General features: G+C 35.3%; 1 protein-coding gene across 37 annotated transcripts in view; it reads left to right on the forward strand.

Moving 5' to 3' along the window:
* Window positions 1–19,778, forward strand: part of PTPRD (protein tyrosine phosphatase receptor type D) — a 2,053,994-nt gene extending 2,034,216 nt beyond the window's left edge. For all 37 annotated transcript variants that reach the window (XM_081066962.1, XM_081066971.1, XM_081066973.1 and 34 more), the window contains 7 exons: window positions 4,342–4,627; window positions 5,057–5,235; window positions 5,913–6,039; window positions 7,246–7,371; window positions 10,408–10,562; window positions 13,441–13,576; window positions 15,998–19,778. In XM_081066962.1, the coding sequence (XP_080923088.1) occupies window positions 4,342–4,627; window positions 5,057–5,235; window positions 5,913–6,039; window positions 7,246–7,371; window positions 10,408–10,562; window positions 13,441–13,576; window positions 15,998–16,066 (1,078 nt within the window). In that variant the 3' untranslated portion in view covers window positions 16,067–19,778. The remainder of the gene's footprint in view (window positions 1–4,341; window positions 4,628–5,056; window positions 5,236–5,912; window positions 6,040–7,245; window positions 7,372–10,407; window positions 10,563–13,440; window positions 13,577–15,997) is intronic.
* The last annotated feature ends 2,128 nt before the right edge of the window (window positions 19,779–21,906 follow it).

Genomic DNA, 21,906 nt, shown 5'->3' on the forward strand with positions numbered 1-21,906 from the left:
GATCAAATAGGAAAAAGGAAATATATCACTTACTGAGACACAGTCTTAAGGGGTGCTGTTAGATTTCTGAAGATGAGACTTAGAGTTTATCTTTGATATTGGTTTTCAACTTGATAGAACTTATGCCCTGTCATGGAGTCAAAGGAGCCATTACATAAGTCACATGTCTTCTATGTGCTGCGTGTCTCAGGTTATTTTGTGTTTGAGATAATTATAAAATCTCCTCCCATCCTACTATCACCCCTAAGGGGCTTATCAGAAGTTTCTGATACTCCCTCAGTTGGTGTCATAGAAACCAAGGAAGGAAGGCTTTTCAAGGAACCTGAATTAGGAATAAACACTGCTAAAGGAATGTTATTGAGGGATGAACCACAAGAAAGTCACTGTATTTGGCAATTGTTGCTGACCCCCAAAAAAGAAACCAATGTGAAGCAAAGGTGGTGCTATGAAATGTGGTGCTAAAGTTAAGCATCTCAGAGCCTGCTTTTGACTCCCTGTTTGGCCATTTACCGTTAGTAGTATGACTTCAAGGCCATTCGCAAATGTTATCAGTCATAGAAGGGAAAAGGAAACTGACGCATTTGCTGAATGCTTGTGGGGTGCCACGCCCTGTGGTGGGAAGGCACTTGCTTACTGGCATCTCATTTACCACAACAGTATATGTGAAAGCAGAAAGGTCCTCCAATGCAAGGTATTGTTTATTGGAAATAAGGGGAGAAAAGGTAAAACAGGTTGAGGGGGTAGATTAAAGCAATATTTTTAAAGTCTAATCTTAAATTATCCAGATAGATAATTATCTGGGAAATTTATCTATCATAATTTTCCCAGAGTTAACATTGCCTGTTCCTTGTTGTCAGCTTCAAAGGTCAGAGTTTATTCCCACAAAGTAATTGCCTTTTCTTTTATGTTTGCAAAACATTTGTTATGTTTAAATCAGCATTAAGATCTACTAGTGATAGTTAACTAGAGTTTAACAATTAACTAGAGTTAATTATCACTACCATGACTTAAGAAAAACGTGAAAACAGGGAAAAGTTTAAGTGATTTTCTCAAGGACACTCCGCCATTGGTATCTGGAAAAAGTGTCTGGAACATCAGTTTTGCTTCAAGCTAAGAGACGTTTCTAATGTTTAAAACCCCAAGAACACTGCATCTTAGAAAAGAAGTAACATATAATTCCCAAGGGTCAGCTCCTTCCCTACCTTCCATATATGTAAACCAAGGTTGAGCAGCTAACAGTATTTAGTGTTTCGGGGGGTGGCGGGGGGAGGGGAAGAAATAGGTTTTTCAAAAGGCTTAACCTCTCTTTTTTTGTTTCTTTTCTTCCCACAATTCATGATTTAGACTCAGGCACATATTTGATTTTTTCCCCCTTATTTATTTATTGATTTATTTATTTATGGAAAAAATGCATCACCACCATGAGGAGGTTGATATTGTTTGGATCTGAAGTTATTCCTACCAGTTTTACAAGATCTTGTAATATCTTTCTGCCAGAATATAGAACCATGCATCATCCAGACATTTGGAATGGTCCCTAATGCATATTTCAAGAAAACATCCCTCCCATTATCTAGAACCAATTTGACTTATAGGGCTCGGTTTATAAGGCTTACAATCAGTGTGGCTTCCACTAGGAAGAATTGCATGAAGTTGTATCTGGTAGAAGCAATGCACAATTAAGATGAAGACAATTTAGGAAGACAGCACAGAAAAAGAAAAAAACAGATATTAATACTCATAATCTTAGAACCTCCCAAACATGGGGGCTGCCTCCTTTTTCCAGGTTAAGTATTACTGAGTTTCTTTTAATTACAATCTGATGGCGTATCAAGAGATCAACAAGAAAAAGACTCAAATCTTTTTCTTGACTTTTTCTTGTCTCTTCCTATCAAACAAATGTTTACGTATTCTCTGCATAGTTCTGAACCTTTGTCAAATGTAAGATTTCTTTTACTGTCTGCAGAGTCCTGTTTCCTCAGTAAGCTTACCAAATCCGGATGGGCCGCTCGTTACATAAGGCCCCCAATGCCCCATCACTTATCTATTCATTTATTTCATAAACATTATTATTGAACACGGACTGCATGGTTGGTGCAGGAAACACAAAAATAACAGAAAATGCAGTTCCTGCTTTCAAGAGATGCTGTATTATTTATGCATGATGGTCCTATAAGACTAACTAATAATATGCTGTATCTGGAACTGTAGTAGAGTGGTATTTACAGATACCAAGGGATCTGGGACATAGGGTGGGGGAGTGGGAGGGTACGAGTTTCACAGTGGGAAATGTCAGGGAAAACTTGGCATTTCACAGGTTTATATAGTAGAACAAACTAAATAAAAAGGAACTTTTTGATTCTCAGTGCTTCAGGTTTCTGTTTGTGCTAACTAATGTGCTATCATTTCTAAGACTCTGTGCCCAAAAGTCTTGTGCATTACATCTCAATGTTATGTCATTTTGTGGTTTAAACCTTGAATGTAGTCTTAGAATCAGTATCCAGGGGCTTTCAAACTAGATGCTGACCATCATTTTTGTGTCTGACAGGCCATAAAAAGGCGTAAGCAATTTCTAAATAGTGGTTATATCATATTCCCACTTAACCTAGTCTGCAAACGTCAGGGATCCTATATGAAAGCTGGATTTGATCTCTACTGTTCAATGGTTTTAATGGTTAAAGGCATTACTTGTTACAAAATGCTCACTTACCACTTTGCGGCTACTTGGCACAAGAGAGAAATCTCCATTTAAGTTGAATCAGTCACCCAAGTGCTCATTAAACTCATTAATTTGTAGTTCTGGTACATTCCTTGCGCAAGTGCCTTACTAGGCCTATGAAAAGTTTCACATGTAGCTCCCAGAGCCACCAGTATGATTGCAAAAACCATTCCTTCTTGTTTGCAATTCCAGCTTCCTCAATTTCCCATCCTTTCTGTTCTTCAACTCTTGGTTCAAATGACACAGTATCCACAAAATCAACACAGCCTTTTTTTCTTGTATTATGTAATGTGCTATCTTCACTGATAGCCTCTGAGCTCTTTAAGGTGGGATCTAAGTCATCTTTAATGTTATATGCCCTATGTTACTCATTGAATGAAGAGATGGACAAATAAATGAACACATAGATATACAAATGACAAGTAGCAAATGAAGAAGATTATCTGTTGCTTGTTGTCTGAGGTGGTGATATATACCTATTCCTGTTGATTACATGTTTCCCAGCCAGGTAAACATCCATGACCAAGAGGAGAAAAACATTTTGGATTCAACCATACTTGACACATAAATGGACTCAGCCTAAATGGTTTGATAAAATAAGAGACAATCAAGACTTACCTTGAGATTTAAGAACACAAATGTGTTATTTTGTTTATATATATATATATATATATATATATATATATATATATATATATTTTTTTTTTTTTTTTTTCAGTATTTAGGAAATCTCAATGTTTCAAAAGTTTCAACCACCTGACTCTGTGATCCAGTTAAGCAAATTAGATTGTCTCCTTGGAAGGGCAGATCTTGTTTTTGTGCTTTCTTGACTCTCTCACCTCATCTTCTTTGAATTGGTTTCCACCAACTGGAAAATGACCCATAAGTCCAGAAGTAATGGAGTTTAAAAGATGCCTCACAACTTCTTCAGTAACAAAGATTGAGACTTTTATTTTCCCACAGAGAATACTTGAATTTCAAAACATAGTCAACACTGAAAAAAAAGGGAGTAAAAACTAGGAATACATCCACATTCTCTAGTGATTCCTTTTGATTAAGAATTTTTCCCACTGACAATACCCTACACTATTTTTAGTATGCAGCAACGTTTTAATATTTTAATTGTATACTTACCACTAGGTTGATTTTAGATGTTTTAGAATATGAAATATTTCAAGGCCAGTGATTTCCTAGATTTTTTTTTTTTTGTAACTTGAACTAAAATAGACTGAGATGGTTTGTAAAAAGATATAGCCTAGTTAGATCTTGACCAATTTTTTAAAATATCTTCTAATATAAACAGCCTAATTGTTTGTGTTTTTGTTTTCATACCACGTTCAAAATAATGTCTACTTTATGTTATGTGATCAAGGAGCATAATAATTATGAATTTAATATATTTTTACATTTTGAAACCAAACTAATTTTACTTGGTATGTTGTTCCCTGCCCACGGTTATGGTGATTTTGGGTTGAGAGTGCTCCAAAATCATCACAATAGCTATTTGAGTAGAATTAATGGGTTTAAAAACCTACTTAGTAAGAATAATTCAAAGTAATTTTATGTGTTGGTTTCCTGATAGATTTATTGTGACTTTTCTTTTTTCTTTGTTTTCCTTGTAGTGCGGGAGTTGGCCGAACTGGTTGTTTCATTGTAATAGATGCCATGTTAGAAAGAATAAAGCATGAAAAAACTGTAGATATTTATGGCCATGTAACTTTAATGAGAGCCCAGAGGAATTACATGGTTCAAACAGAAGACCAATACATCTTTATCCATGATGCACTGTTAGAAGCAGTGACTTGTGGAAATACCGAAGTGCCAGCTAGAAACTTGTACGCCTACATTCAGAAGCTGACACAAATAGAAACAGGAGAGAATGTCACAGGAATGGAGCTCGAATTTAAGGTATGAGATTGGATGTGATGTGGTAATTCAGGATCAAGTCATTCAGGGATTATCTTTGAATAGTGGCTTCACTTTCTTAACCTTTCAAATTGTGCAGTTACAAGATTTACTTGACCTTCTCCTTAGTTGTCTGAGTATAAAACACTTTCTTCCTATTTCTGTTTTCTATTCCCTGCTTCTTAATAATATCTTGAGATCTTTTGTACCCTAATTTAACCTGAGAGATCATTCTCTCAGAACATACGATTTAAAAATTCAATAGGCTATATGGAGTCCACTAGGTAGTAGTGAAGAGCAATGCAGTGTGAAGAGTCATTTGTTTTCAAGTATACAAAAGCTTTATATCTAAAGAGGAAATCGTGGGTACATTGCATTCAAACCATAGGCTAACGTTATCTTTGTTGGATTTTTCCTTTTTCTATTCGACAGCGTCTAGCCAGCTCTAAGGCTCACACCTCAAGATTCATCAGTGCCAATCTTCCATGTAATAAATTCAAAAATCGCCTTGTTAATATTATGCCATATGAATCCACAAGGGTATGCCTGCAGCCCATCCGAGGAGTAGAAGGATCTGATTACATCAATGCCAGTTTTATTGATGGATACAGGTATATACTCTTGCTCCCCTGACAGTCCAAAGCTTTGATATTTACATGTGCCCTAGTTTCATAGCCAGAATGAATTTTATCTCAATTCAAAGCATTTTCTTTCTGCATAGGTCAGCATTCAGTCCCTTGGATTTGTTTTTTTTTGTTTGTTTTGGTTTTCTTTGTTTTTTTTTTTTATTTTTTATTTTTTTTTTATTTTGCATAGGAGTAAGAAGAAGCAGTCATGGAGTTTTTAATTTCCCCTTCTGCACTCTTCTTTCAGAAACCATTTGGAAATGGAAGGAGTTAATAGAGAAGCTGCTTTGCACCATATTTCAAAAATTTAATAGTTTGTGTAAGAATCATTTCTACAAAATGAAGCCACACAACTAAGTGTTTCTTAAGCGATTTGTATGACACATGAAATTGAGCTATTATCATTAAACTAAAATTTAAATAATAGTGATAAAGACATACATCATAATATTAACAAAGCAACTTATTTTGCAAAGTCCCCATCCCCAAAATGTATTACATGTTCTTATTTGATTACACAGTCTTAACAGGGATTTACTGCAATCACTTTGATATGTTTTCATTTTTTATTACCGGGTTTGATGTTTACGTAGCAAGTGTGAACGTTTGTATGTTCTTTGATTACTTTAACACACTATTTTTATTATCATTCTGTAATTCAGACAACAGAAAGCCTACATCGCTACCCAGGGACCCTTGGCAGAGACCACCGAAGACTTCTGGCGGATGCTCTGGGAACACAATTCCACCATCGTAGTGATGCTCACCAAGCTGCGAGAGATGGGCAGAGTGAGTGTCTCCTCATAAGACATCCACTTCATGGAGAAATGAGGATTTCATTTGAATGACTCAAGTGCCACTATCATTTCTTTGAAATTCAGAGTACTCCAGAAACATTCTAGGCCATTCATTACTCTGGGTTGATTTTTAACTTACACAAACACATCAAGTTCTTTCATTTGTGTGTTTTGAAGAAAGATCTAGTACTTCAGTGAAACACAATCAGAGAGACAAATAAGTAAGCAAATGCCCCTGTTTGACTATGTCCTGACTCTCAGTATATTCTTATTTCCTTCTTCTCTGGGTAAGCTGGAGTTTCATGGGCAATTGTGCCGTCATTTCTCTGTATGAGGGAACTTGACTTTCTTTCATCCTTCAGGCAGATTCTTATTTGCCTACCTTCCACCCCCACTGAATAAGGTGTTGGAAAGTTACATTGCTTTTCTAAGGTCATCTCAGATCTACTTAAAAAAAAACAATATTATTCTGAAAAATAAATAAAATAGTATTAGAGACTCAAAAGGACTTAACACTTAAATTCAATAAATGCGAGCATTTTGCCATATTTACTTGAGATTTTTTTTCTCTCTTTTTTCTTTGTATAAATTAAATTGTAGAGATGCATCTACAACCCAACTTTTAGGGCCCACAGAGAAAGGGGGAAGAAAAAAACTGGTAAAGTAATTTGACTATTCTGTCAAATTGATTGCAAGACTAAGCCAAATCATTAAAACTGCTTGGGCTCCAGTTTCCTCAGCTGACAGATTGGACCAGATTTGGAGATTGGACCAGATCTGTTCAGAGTTTCCTTCCTGCACTCACACTTAATTGTTCTCTTTATTCCAAACCACCATAGCACAAGTCTAAGGGGATGCAATGCGTGATTGAAATGGTCAGCATTATGTCCAACGACTGATGTGATTATTTAAATAACGGGTAGCTATGAAGATCCTTACCCTATCGATGTATTCAATTCAAAGCATGTGTATGAGCACTATGCCACGTACTGGGCTTGATACCATGGGCAAGTATTGAACCACATGATTTTCTTACCCCAGGAAACTTATAGTTTCAAAGAGAAAATGAGTCACATGCAACTGGAATGGCCCTGAATTTTGAAATGTTATTAATGAAAGAAAGAAATGATATAGATAGATGACAGACAACCCTAATTTACACTTTGTCTAGTTTGACATGAATCTTCTCTCCTTTCAGGAGAAATGTCACCAATACTGGCCAGCAGAACGATCTGCAAGATACCAGTACTTTGTTGTAGATCCCATGGCTGAGTACAACATGCCACAGTATATCCTAAGAGAATTCAAGGTCACAGATGCCAGGGTAAGTTGGCACACCCTTATGCTCTTAACCATTAGCTGAAAAGTAGTCTAAAATGCATCTCTGGGAAAAACATTTGCCAGTGACCATATTCCCAAAGCGAAAAAAATCATCCATCCTGGAAGCTTTTTTTTGTTTGTTGTTTTATTTTTTGTTTTTTGTTTTTTTTTTTTAATATAAGAGTAACTTTTCCTCTGTTTGGCAAGTGTTCTACATAAACCCAGGCTTGGCTTCCTTTCAAATGTAACATCTGGCAGCCCAACTTTGGGGATGCACTTGGTGAGTGTGTGCGCTGGGAAGCATTTAGTGATTGGTTGGCTGTGCTTACATTCACCTTCTCAGCTCATTCTCTTTGGAACTTTTTTGACTTATTCATTACTTGAGGCTGTAAATATGTTGTTGTTTTGCAAAGCCCTTTAGGTCATGTGGGCTTGGAGGTTAATTTGGTATGATTTTAAAACTGCACAGCAAATGGCATTTTTTCAAAGACTCTGACAAGCTTTGCACATTCTAATTTGATTGCTGGCATAGTTTATTCCTCCGTGTACTAATGTGTCTGTCCATAAGAGCCGTGCACCCACGACCCTTGTTGGCTAATTTTCATTCTGTATTTCTTATCTAGATTGCTGAGTCCAAGGTTCAGCTCTGATGTAAGATGTTCTATGCATAAACTTTAATATCCTTGCCTTGAGCCACCTTCAAACCATGATTATAAACACATCTTAGGAAAGAAGGGATCAGTCCAAAGCCCTGTTTTGTTTTTAGAACTGTCACAGTGGGTGCTTTGAGTAAAACTCCAGTGTAAAGCTATTTACTTGATCCATTGTTTTTTCTGGAAAACACTTTGTCAACCAATACTCCTGTTTAGAGATTGTCTGCTAATCCCCAAAGCCAGGCCCTGGCTGTTGACCTAAAGTTAAAGAGAAATTGGTTAGCGGGCTGGCTGGCTCAGGTGACAGACCTGCTAATGCCACAAAGTCTGAAGCCTTAACTACTCTGCAACTGACAGTACTTAAGGCAACAGTTAAGTTCTGAGGTCTGGATTTTAGAGTCGCCCAAGTAAGCATGCTTTGGTGACCTACCCCATTGTTATTAAAAAAAAAAAAAAAAAAAAAAAAAAAAGTCATGCCCTTTCAGAACTTTAAGCAAGATATGTGAATGAAAATATCAAGCGCACTCTAAGCAAACTCACCAACCATTTCTGATGATAAGGAGTAGGAGGCAGGCTCTGCAAATGGCAGAGAAACCTTCTTTACTACTCCTCACTTACTCAAATTAAATCTGATCACAATATGCCAAAGAAACACTGAAGCAGGAAATTGCTGAAATGGTTTTGTTTGTTTGTTTGTTTTGTTGTTTTGTTTTGTAAAGGCTCCCTGTGATTGTATCATTTCCTAGCTGCGGTGACATTTGCATTTTGTGCTCCTACTGTGTTTCTAATCTCAACTTCCCAGTTTAGAAAGCAAACTGGTACTTGAGAATATGGTATTGTTAAATAGGTAACCTGCAGGTGGAGATAGAGTCGGTGATCTCTCCTCCAAATAGTAAGAGTGTATTCACGTGCTGTTAAAAGCAACTGTGGTCAGAAATGAAATCCCCAGGACATTCAGAGGACAAATCTGCATTACTTAGCCTCTGGCTTCCCTTCCTGTGCTTTTCAAATCTTTTCCAGAAACAGAGGGAAGTAAATTGTGCTTCCATGGTAACTAAGTTAGTCATGAGGCCAACCACTTATTTCCATATTCATCAGATTTCTCACAAAGTTGATGTGATCTTCCTGTTTTATCTCTATCCTGAAATGATGCCAGTCAGGAATATGCCTTGTTCTTACGGAAAACACCAGTTTGGTTGGTATGTGCCCATCTGGAGTTAAGCCACCCCCTCTTCTCAGTAGAACTGTATGAGAAAGACTGAGTCTCCATCTACTTACCAAGCATCTTGGGGACATGTGTACCTTTGTCCAAAGGAACTTTAATGGGGGAAGAGGAGATACAAAAATGGAAACGAGGAACAAGTTGAAACCATAACTGGGAGCAGGGCCTTTTCAAATGGGACTAGTTCCTCTAAGCTTGTAATTTGAATTCTCTCTCTGTCGATTCTAGGGGAAAGGTAATGGGCATAACCGTTATTCCTGCTTCTGTAAACAGAGGGTTCCTTCTGCTTTTGTTGTGCTGTAAAATTTGAGAAGGAATAAGAAACACCTTAGTATCTGCTTTTCAAACCATTTGAACTTCAAGAATCAGGGCAATTTTGCCTAATCCCTGTAGAAAAGAAAGACTCCTCTGGCATCTAGCTTGTGTTCTTTCTGACTTTTGGTTTGTCTGTATTAAAACCCCCGTGGATGCCTTAATTCCTATGCTCAGCCAGGAGGAGCCCTTTTTCAGAATAGAGCATTTATTTGCTAATAAACTCTTCAATCTATCTGAGGGATGCCTCACTTCCTATTCTACAGCCTACTCAGTCACGTGGCCCAGTCTGCAAACTGTATGCTTCTGAGACATGTGACCGACCAGGTTAACAGCAGCTACCTAATTTGTGTCAGATCTTCTCAGTGTCACTGTTTGTCGTTTGACAATGATAGAAATAAGCAAGCACAGCAGATGTGAAGTTATCGTGTCAATAGTCAAATCTCTGATCTGGATGACATGCCTGGACGTTCTTTTTAATATTAAGAAATTATTGCATTCTGAAATTTTTGAAATAGAGTATATATGTTCCACCTTGATTTTCAAGGTAAACTTTGGGTCTCAGAAGCATTTACTAATAAGGAAACTAGGTGGTTCTTTATTATGACGTTTGTAACTGCGCATTGTGAGAGTAAACAGATTGGCAATGTAAATATATGTGAACGTAGACAGTGTTCATAGTGGATAAAACACAAATGTAACTAAGTTTTTAGTTAAATATGTTACTAACTTTCCCCCCCACCCTTTTTTTCATTTTGGAAAAAAATGTAATGCTTCCTACTGTGGTCTGTACACTGGCTGAATCCTCCTGGCATCATTCTTTGTGGCTGGGCATGTGGCTTTCTCCCTAAAGGACGGTCAGTCCCGAACAGTGAGGCAGTTTCAGTTCACTGACTGGCCAGAGCAAGGAGTGCCAAAGTCTGGAGAAGGATTTATTGACTTCATCGGCCAAGTCCATAAAACAAAAGAGCAGTTTGGCCAAGATGGACCCATTTCAGTCCATTGCAGGTGAGTTAAGAATCAGGAATGATGAGTTTCCATTTGTGATTAATGTGGTGATAACTTTAAAAATATATATCATTATGTACTCATTGTCAGTACAGGTTTCTAGTAGTGAATCTACATAATTGAAATTTTATTCTCAGAAATGTACTGTAAAACCTAAAGCAAGGCCTCATTTCTCTTTCTTTCCATAAAATGATATAATCAGAGAAAGATTTTTATCTCCAAAGTTTAATTCTTGTAACAAAGAACCAAACTTTGTTTTTCCTTATCTATTTTACTTTAACAGGAATTGTTAGTACATCCCCTAGTGAAAATTCATTCAGTTAATCCTTTCTTATTTGTTTTATTAGCATAACATTGATAACTATCTTTCTGTATCGGTCTCCTGTTTATCTTCTTAGGAAAACCATAAATAGTTATCAAGCCTTAATGACTAATTATTGTCAGTCAATAAGTGATTAGAATGGTACCTCAGTTAAAAATTGCAATTTGCTTGAAAATTACGGCTATATTGGAAAATAAAGCACCTTCAAGTTAATTATTTTCAATAGTTTCCACCACACTTTATAATTCAAGTCATTGAAGTTAATAGAAATAGAAGCTAAATGGTTCAGAAAGGACACTCACCAAAAATATAGTGCTTTTTGGAATTTGCTATTCCAAAACTTTCCAGCAAAGGGAATTTACCTATTTTTATTTAAATGAATATATTTTAGAATTCTAGCAACTTTTGAAGTCTCAATTTCTAGTCTCTTTATGGTCAAAATCTTGAGAAAATTTATTTAAAAATTGATTTTGCTTCCCCCCAAAAAAAGAAAACCCACCCACACTACAGTTCTTAGTGACATGGAAGACAGGGTCTCAAAATCAGAGAAACATTAGCCTTGGGTTTCAAGATATTTGAGTTCTAGTTTCACTTCTATCATCACGTAGCTCTATGGCACTAGGGAAATTACTCTGGTTCTCAATTTTCTCAGCTGTTCCCTGAGATCCTTTCTAGCACACCATGTTTCCCAGGGATTGTATGGTACATGAGAAACAGACCTTATTTATACACATTTGCTTTGTAATCCAAATCCTTTGTTTGTAACAATCGAAAAGTATATAGGAAATGACATGGACTCAAATGTTCAAAGTGTTCTGAATTACCTGGATATTCCCCTTAATTGTCCACATAATTTGCCCAAATGCTAATTCAAACATTTCCAGTATAAAAAAAAAAAAGTATATTTCATACATGTTTTAACTTTAGGCATTCCCATAAGTATTTAAGTGTATGTGTGTATGTGTGACTTCCTATTGCTTTTGTCATCACAAAATAATTTCAATACTCCTATAGTATAAATACTATGACATGTTATTCATTATATATCTTAAAAACTTCCCATTATTTTCTCTGGGAATATCCTAAAATACCATTTATTTTATTTATAACTTAGTAAACTAACATGATAAAGTCAATAATTCAGAAGTTACAAGGCCAATGTCTGTTATCTTCTTGAAAGTACCTAGTAGAAAGCCAGAAATCCTCTATTTTTGTTGCATTTGAGCAATCAAACCAATGTAAGGTAGACTCTAGAGGGCCTGGATCATTGAACAAAAAAGATCATAAATCACAGTCTCTCAGGATGAAGAGAGACTTTCAGGGTTGAAAGACACCTTCAAGGTCATCTATTCCATCTTAACAGAGAGCATTGAGTGTTCCTGGACAACCTCAGGTATTTTGCAAAGACTGCCCATGGATTTTAAGTCTCAGTTAACATTTCTGTTTGGGCTCTTTAGAAAACCCAGTTTATAAAGGGACACACTATTTATATATGCCTGTCAGCTACATCCTCAAGTAAATGAATCCATCCATTTTCTACAGCCTGTACCCAAGCGTTACACAGGCCGTTTAATTAGTATCCAAAAATGTAGGGATTTTTCAGATTATTCACTGCTCTCATTACCTAAACCTCCAGATGCTTTCCTACTTCTTAAGAGCACAAAAGCTATGAATTATTTTTCTTCTGTTGCTGCACTGAAGATTCTGGAATTACCTTAAAACAATTACCTTCAAACAAAGAAAACAGACAAACCCCAAACCTTGCTAATATGGTGAAAAGACTCTCGGTGTTTTAACTCCTGAACATCCAAAAATGGTAGCTATAGCTCAATGGCTCTCAACCGTTCCTTTTTTTTTTTTTTCTTTTAGATTAGAGACCATTTTTAGAATCTGTTTAAAGTTAGGTTTCAAGAAACAGAAAAAATACATAATTTACACAATCCATACATGTAAGGTATTCGTAGACCCTTCTTGAAGACTGAATCAGAATCCCATATCAAACCCCGTTATAGAATCTTTCTCATATCAAAAATAATATCTAAATTTGAATAGTCTATATACCTTATTTACTTATATGTCAACATGATGGAACATGCTGCATAGATTTTAAGTGACTACAAGAAGTACATAATGCACTGGAAAACTTGAAGATGCTGTTTATCTCACCTTATCGCAATTATTTCATACTTTAAAAATATGAAGCAGACAAGGTCTACAATTCCAGGATCTGAGCAAAGAGTATAAATCTATGTTTTAATTAACCTTCCTTTTATCCATTTGTTTTACAATATTTATGTTTCCTGGGTCTTTCCTAAATGGGATATGATTTCATTTTAAAAGGTATTTCATAACACTGATTCGTAATTACTGTACATTCTTCTCAATGTTACCACGCCACATTATCCCACAAGTAATCCTTTTTCATACCTGAATATCACTGTGGAAGAACCTGATGTAACATGAAAGCTTATGGATGTATGTCCACCGCCAAGCAAATGTAGCCAAGACTATGAGTGTCTCATCCAATAACGTTGCCTTGTTTTGTTTTTGTGACAGTGCGGGCGTTGGAAGAACTGGAGTTTTCATAACACTAAGCATTGTTTTGGAAAGAATGAGATATGAAGGAGTTGTAGATATCTTCCAGACTGTCAAAATGTTAAGAACACAACGACCAGCCATGGTACAGACAGAGGTGAGAAAAATCTCCGTGACTTAGTTTGTTACATCTCAAGAGCCAAATGATAGATTTTATTAGCCAGGACCTCTTAGAGACCAGAGACTCTCAACATCAGTGGCAAAATACAGGAAAATATTGGAAAACTATCAAATTGTTTAATATTTTTGAACCTCTCTTTCCCCCTCTTTAAATGGGAGTGACAGTGGCAATGTCTGAGAATTGTTTTGGGAGTTATGTGAGATTATATATTAGGTTGAACCATGTTAAATTATCCCTGTTTAACTGCTGTTGGCCTATAAAAATGGCAGTTTTATATAATTCATATACTTATTACTATGATATATATTATATATATATTATGTGTGTGTGTGTGTGTGTGTGTGTGTGTGTGTGTATTGAGCCCATTTTAGTTCTCAATTATTTTCGGTATGCATAGATATTAGATAGCAACTGTTCCATATTTAATTTCTTAATAATGGTCATGTTAAATATTTGGACCCTGGATAAGCCCTAGAGAACTCAGCCCCCATTTTATTTTTTTTTCATTTTTTTTTTTACAAAGCAACATAATAGTTAGACATTTACACCCCTCACAAAGTGATAACCCCCTTCCCCAAGGTACTACCCCTCTGACATCTTATATACTTATATACTTATTACAATAACATTGACTATCTTCCTTATGCTATACTCTACTTTCCGTGACTACCGTGTTTCCCTGAAAATAAGACCTAACCGGAAAATAAGCCCTAGCATGATTTTTCAGGATGACATCCCCTGAAATAAGCATCTTTTGGAGCAAAATTTAATATAAGACCTGGTCTTATTTTCAGGTAAACACTATATATATACAAGTATATATATATATATATATATATATATATATATATATATATATATATATATATATATATATAGTGTTTCTACATATAGTGTTACTATATATATATATGTATATATATATATATATACACTATATATATAAGTAAAAAATCATATATTTACTTATAGTTGACATACAATATTATTCTACTTCTGCTTCAGTTATACAGCACATTAGCCCCCCATTTTCTATTCCAATATTTAATATGGAAATTCTCATATTTCTCAGAGTAATATGAGTTCATGATTTAGCCAGTCTGATGTATTGAGTATTCATTTCTAAGGATAATGAGTGATAGATTATATTTCTGTTTTTCAAAAAGCCACCAAATTCTATAATTTATATGTGTTCCTAAATTTATCACTCACAATATCTTTCAGACTTTGATTTCAAAATAATGTAAGCATTTGGCTTGCAATACTCAAAACATTATGTCAGCTTGACAAACTTAATGGGTATTGGGGGTGACAGAGGCAAATTGGACGTTTAAAAAGCCTTAACATTTAGCCAAGCAACTTACTGTGACAAGATGGGAAAACAAACTCCATTTATTTTGCATTACTATTTTTATTATAGAAAAAAATGCACGTTTAAGCAAAATAGAAACTATCTACTTTCAGACTCATTGGCTACTGAAAATAAGTTTCTTTTGTGAGGAAAATCCTACTTTTTCTCATCCCTTATTATCTGTAAATTATAATTTTTCCATCTCTCCAGCAATGCCCCCACTTTTTCCAATATGACTTTGTTCTTCCCTCTTTGAAAAAGGACACATTTCACACCACTTTGTTTTAGAGTGGGCCTTTTTAAAACAGACAACTAGCAATCATACTGAATTAGGCCACGTGGCACAGGTATTTTTTTATGTGGCAGACGGTCTTGTGTTGCCATTTTCAGGGGTTGGAAATCTTAAAATTCCAGCACCCTGTGTAAATGGCTTTGTGTGCCTAATGTTCCTCACCAGATACCTTTTGGCTGCCTCCCTTACTTACATAAGAACATCAGAAATGATGTTGGGTGATTCTGACTGTAGGCAGCAAGATCTGCTGTCTAACAAGATTATGTTTTAATTCCAATATCGTTGGCAGTAGCCCAGGAGATAAATGGATCTAGAGATTCATCAGGACAGTGTGCATCTGCATCAGTTCTTAAATACACAAACAGAGAATTAGTTATCACAAATAAGTAGAAAGTTATAAAACACGGCTGTGACGCATGAGGAACTCTCATGTTCAGTTGGTGGTGATTATTTGATATGACTTGGAGAATGGCTCACAGTTGTCTGGATGATAATGCTCACTTGAGCTGTCACTACTTGGAATTAGGAGGCTAATTTAGTCAAATTAATTGAGGAAGTTAATAAACACCCCATGTGGCTGATTGTTCTTTGCTCGCTAAAACCAATTGGTCATTGGATTGAACTGATTGACAAAAGTAGTGATTTTGTCCCTATTGAGATGCAACTTTGTTTCTAATATTGATTTTTTTATTTTTCTGTTAAAATGTGCTCATGGCACCTTCTTCTCTTTCTCGTCATGCTTTGCCTCCTCCAGGATCAGTATCAATTCTGCTATCGAGCCGCACTTGAGTACCTGGGCAGCTTTGATCACTATGCAACGTAGAAACCCCTGACCCATTTTGGATTTTTACTACAGGCCCTTCAGTATCCATGGAGTCTCTTCTGAGCCATACAGGGCACTTGAGAAGTCCTTCTTAACTTCTAGGTAACAACCACTTAGTGGGACTATTACACACAAGACAAACTAAAAACAAACTCTTTTGGGTGGACCAAGAATTCACAGTTTAATAATCTAATCTCAAAAATAATAAAGAGAATTCTGACTGATTAGGTATCCAAAGGATTTTATTTGCAGATACCTAAAAGATTCAAAATAAAGGGAAGAAGAAATCACAGCAAAGAACCACCATCTTGTTCAGGATTGCTAGGTACGAGGAGAAATTGCTGTAGCGCTGCAATTCAGTGCAAGATGTTTGCTGGTGTGGCTTCTCATGGTAAAAGGAATTCTGCTTTGACATTACCCCTTCCCACCATATTGCTCATAATGACATTTTAGGGGGGACGGGGGGAACATTTAAAAAAAGAAAGTCTTTGATTTAATTTTTTAGTATTGTAAAGATACTGCTGACCTGTGTTTCATTTTTAACTGTGTAAACTTTTTTTTAACAAAATGTATCATTCGATAAAGTGAATTTTAAAGAGGTTACATAACTCTTCATTTTTTTATTTCCAAATTGTAGGTTTTTTTTAAGCTATAGAACTGTTATGTGTAATAATCTTACTGTAGAAATATCAAATAATTTGGAAATTTGCACATTTTTTGTGCAATACTCTTAATCTACAGTATTGGTCTCCTCAGATATTAATTTTTACACTTCTGTTTGGTTTTGGTTGGTAAGAAAGTACCCATTTTTTTTTCAAATAATCAAAGAGAACTTTGTTTTGTTTTGGAATCAACAGGGAGGCGCAAAGTATAAAGTTGCTGCTAACATATATACATATATATCCATATATTATAGGGGTGTCTATGTATATACAGACAGTGTGTTCACACAAAATGATAGATATAGCTATCGTTCAGTTCTTCCATGATTTAGGATTTTCAAGGTAGAAAAGCTATTATAAACATCTTTTTCACTTTCTTATTTTATGACATTGGTATTTCTTAATATCACAAAAAAATTAATTTTTAAGGGAAATGAGGAATGCACATCAGTGATTGTCAAACCTCACCCCCTAATTTCCTACCCAATCTCCCCCGCACCCATCTAATCATATTCACAAATACCGTTTTGTTAGCCAGGCTTCCAACAAAGTTCAATATTTCTAACACTCTAGTGCAATAAAAAAATTATTAAATATCTAAGAGGTGTGCATGTGGGAAAGGTCAGTGCATATCCCTTTAGGAGGGGAGAATGTTGTACTATATCAAGTTGTTTAAAAAACAGTGTATTCAATCGTATATTGTCTATAGTATGTGCTATGAAATTTGCATTTATGATATGTAACAGGGGCAAAGCCAAACTCATGTTACTCTGTTCAGTCAGAACATTTTGTGGCATACAGCATTCCTTGGAAGTGCTGTACTTTGTTTTCTTTTGGTTTTAGTTTTGCATTTAGAGTGCCTTATAATTGATGCCTATTTTACTAGCATTTCTTTTTAGCTTTTGGTTCGTATTTCCATTAGTTGTTCGTATATGTTACTCTTCCTATTAAAGCATTATCTGTTTACCACATGTACGAAAACTCTTTGAATAATATGCATTCCTAGTTTTCAGCCAAGTCGGGGATGTTAGTGATTGTACCAGCCCAAAGCACTTGGATAATCAGGGCCCTTCTTCCTTTTGTAATTGTCAACATCAGGAAAAGCTGCTTGTTTTATTTATAATCCCTTCCAAATCCATTCTGGAACATTCAGTAACTGCACCAAACTTATTTTAGTAACAAACATCAATGACAACTTTGGAATATATTTGCTATTCCATAAGGATTTTCTAAAAGGTGATATTTAAAAAATGGGTATATATATACACATATATATGTATATATACCTGTGTGTGTGTGTATATATACATATATACATATAAATCTCCCCCAAATTTTTCAACATAATTACTACAGGAAGCCATGGATGATGGCATGAGTTTGCCATAGCTTACAGGATTTTAAAGAACCCTCAAAATATCCAAGGAACTCTTAAAGAGTTTTGGTATAGGTATAATATTTTGATTTAATTTTAGCTCCATTGATGTTCTGGCATAGAAGGATTTTTGTTTTCTACATTTTCCCATCACTAATAGAATGAAATCCAAGAGACCAAACACTTGCAAGCATCATATATGAGCACTTTTGTAAAAAAGAAAAAAAAAAGAATAAAAAAAGAATAAAAATGAAAAAAAAGAAAAATATGTATAATACTTAAAAAAAAAAAAGTATATAGAAGGCTACCTCAGAATGAGAGACTCTCTAACCTACATCAGAACCAGAGAAGAATGTGCACTGTGTGGGTCTGTTGTTGTTTTCTTTTGGAGCTTTATCCAAGTGCCAGATTACTCAGTGCTGTAATTTTCATTTAATGAAACAAAGGGGGTCATTAGACGGACCTTGCATAATGCAGACATGCCATGTAGAATCTGACGGTGTATTACACATCAGAACCATTGTCCAATGAGCAGTTTCTCTCCCGGAGACAAAAATTGCCCGTTTGGCAAAGGGAAAGAGGAGAATAATCACAAGAAGAAAATGAATGGGATGCATGCCATAGACGAACACGGAGGAGACTATTGCCGATATCTCGTTGTTCAGGAGCTGTTCCAAGAACTAACTCCCTACTGTCATTGATGTGCATTCCACTCTGTGCTTTCTATACAAACCATTCTAGTTTTATTTTCCCAGGTAAACATCTTTATCTACCATTACCATTAACTCTCAATTTTCCAATTATTTTCATCATCATAACCAGTACGGTGCTATTATTTACCTATGTATGTGTAGTTATGTATAATTTTGTAATTAGTTACAATGGTAAAAAAAAATCAAAATATATAAAAAGTGATTTGTACAGAACTTTATTTTAGCTCTTTTTTAAAAATGATTTGCATGGTTAGACAACGGCGAGGACAGCCAGGGGAGGGAAGGGCCTCTAGGGAACTTTGCACTTTCTATACCTTTGTACTATGCACTGCCCTATTGATTCTACACCCAATAATGTTATTACTTGAACCCATCTGTAAGAAACTGCTTCAGAATTTCATTTGTGTGTGTGTAAATAACACAACGTAGAAACAGGAAGGGAAAAAAATCCTGCAGTAATGTACAGATTTTTTTTCTTTCCTGTTTATTTTTTGGTTTAGCTTTGTTTTAGTCCTTCCTTTTTATTTTTAATAATCTTTTCTTTCTTCCTTTCTTTCTTTTTTTAATTTCTGGGTTTTGGTTTCCTTTGGGTTAATGGGTGCCCTGATACTCCAGCAGAGATCAGAAGGCTACAGATCCATCCTATCCATCCGTTACGTGGCTTTGCCATCCAAGCTTGGAGTGTCTACAAAGATAATAACAGTTGTGTTCTTTGCTCTCGTTTTGGATGCATAGACTGAAAAATTAAAAAAAAATAATAACTTGTAAAATGGCTTGTTAAAAAATACAATTACCTCTAATTAGTAGTACGCGTAAATGTTTTACAGAATGAAAGGCGTGCTTTTTATTTTCTTACTTCGTTACATTGGTGGCGAAAGAAGTCTGTATGAAAATCAGTTATTTGCTGACACAAGTTCCATTTGTTACAAATGAATTCTAATAAAAATGTCAGTGTTATGCAACCCTGTCCTTTGCTTTTGGTTTTGAACTGACTGGATATGTTCCCCCTTCTTCTGGTTATCTGCTTAGTAGCTTCGTACTAATAGTAATTCTACTCACTAAGGGGCTGCTATCTACCAGTGCCTGCCTCAAGGTAAGTACATTTCACTGGTAAGCAACCTGAGGTTCAGGGAAATAGTTTTCCCAAGTTCTCACAGCAAAAAAAGAGGACGTGATGTCATTCAATTTAGAAATCATTGGCAACCTTTAATTCTGTCGAAGATGACTACTATACAAATTTATTTCAGGGTATTGTAATATACTTAAGTATTATCATCTCAAAAAAACTGACAACTTTCATGCACATAAAAATAACACCAAAGCGTTAATATTTTTAAACTCTTTGGGAACATGACTAAGAAAATATTTGGCTTGAATTATTCAGTCAATATTATGGAGTGCCCATGATGAGTCAGAACTGTTCTAGGCATTGGGGATGCAGCTGTGAAAAAATTAGATATTAATGTGCTTGCATGGAAACAGTCTAGGAAGAGAGGCTGGCATTAAATAAATAACAATTAAAATTACACTCTGAGAAGTACTGTGAAGGAAAGTAGAGGACCCATGAAGTGATGACTTTTATTTGTGAGTGAAAGTGTGACTCGACTTACACAAAAAGAAAAGTGTTTATTGGCTCATATAGTAAAAGATTAGGAATAGGCTTATACTAAAAGAATAGGGATACCCCATTTTCAGGTGCAACTAGATTTGAGGCTCAGGTGATCTCGTCAGCAGTTGGATTCTCTCTCTCCCAGCCTGGTTTCTACTTTCTTAGTGTAAGAATTAAGCGAACTTTGTGTTGTCTCAAAGCCTTGTGATCTTAACACTGCCAACCAGGCAAGTGGAAGGGTTTACCTATTCAACAACACAAACAGATGCCGTAGAACAGAATGGATTCTTCTTGGCCCTCACTGACCTGACTTGGGATAAGTGATCATCTCAGGAACACTAGTATGGATTGAAGAGAATGTGCTCAGTGAATTGTCAAATCAAGAAGGACTGAAGGTGGCTGCCAAAGAGCAATGAATATAGTAGGACAAACCACTGGCTGCAGATGAACTCAGTGAATTAAGGTAAGGCAGAGCACAGGTATGTATGGAAATGTTATGACTACTTATTCCCATGGCAATGAGGAGAGAATGAAACAATCCCATTATCCAAACATTATTTTGGAAAACCTGACATTGAATAGACAGTTAGACTCCTTTCCCCCATCCCGTTTTTCCTCTCCACCTGAATGGCATTTAATTTTGCAGATTTAATCACCCCCGTTGGTTGTATAGGCATACAATTCTGAACCAGAAAATTCTTTGGTGCTTGCAGGGCAACTCATTCAAGGTAAATCATAATTGATATTTTGATGACTGTGAGCCATTATTTTAAATAGATCTCTGGTTGGAATGTCAAAGGTGACGAAATATGAGCTAATTTCACCAATATACATACATGCAGAAATTATTAGTAACTTGTTAATAATTAGTTTAGGGCTCTTTTGCTTAATTATATTCATGATTAAACTTTGTAAGTTAAGAGAATTTCAATATAGATGATGTATTACAGAATTGTACACCTGAAACCTATATAACTTTACTAACAATTGTCACCCAATAAACTTTAATTAAAAATATACGTATATAATTAAATTATAAACCTGAAAATATTTAACTATGATTTTAAAAGGGGTTTTGCAAATATTAAGGAAATATGGTAAGTAAAGATTTATAAAATCTGAAATTTAGATTTTATCATTTGTAATAGTGAAATAAAAGTGGAAACACCCTAAATGCCCAATAGAAAGTGATTAAAGATATATATACACATATATCTATATACACACACACATACATATATACATATATATGTGTGTGTGTGTGTGTGTGTGTATATATATATATATACACATATAGTATATATGTGAAATTTCATGCACATACCATAACCCCATGTGTAATGATACATTACTATTTAGCCATAAATAGTTAAGTAGTTTTTTGGGGGGAAAAATGATGACATTAAAAATGATTAAAGTAAGTTTTTACAGGGAGGTATAAAATTGTGAATACACAAAAGCAACAAATTAAATTACTGGAA

Source organism: Rhinolophus hipposideros, assembly GCF_964194185.1.
Source record: "Rhinolophus hipposideros genome assembly, chromosome: 11".
Classification (NCBI taxonomy): domain Eukaryota; kingdom Metazoa; phylum Chordata; class Mammalia; order Chiroptera; family Rhinolophidae; genus Rhinolophus; species Rhinolophus hipposideros.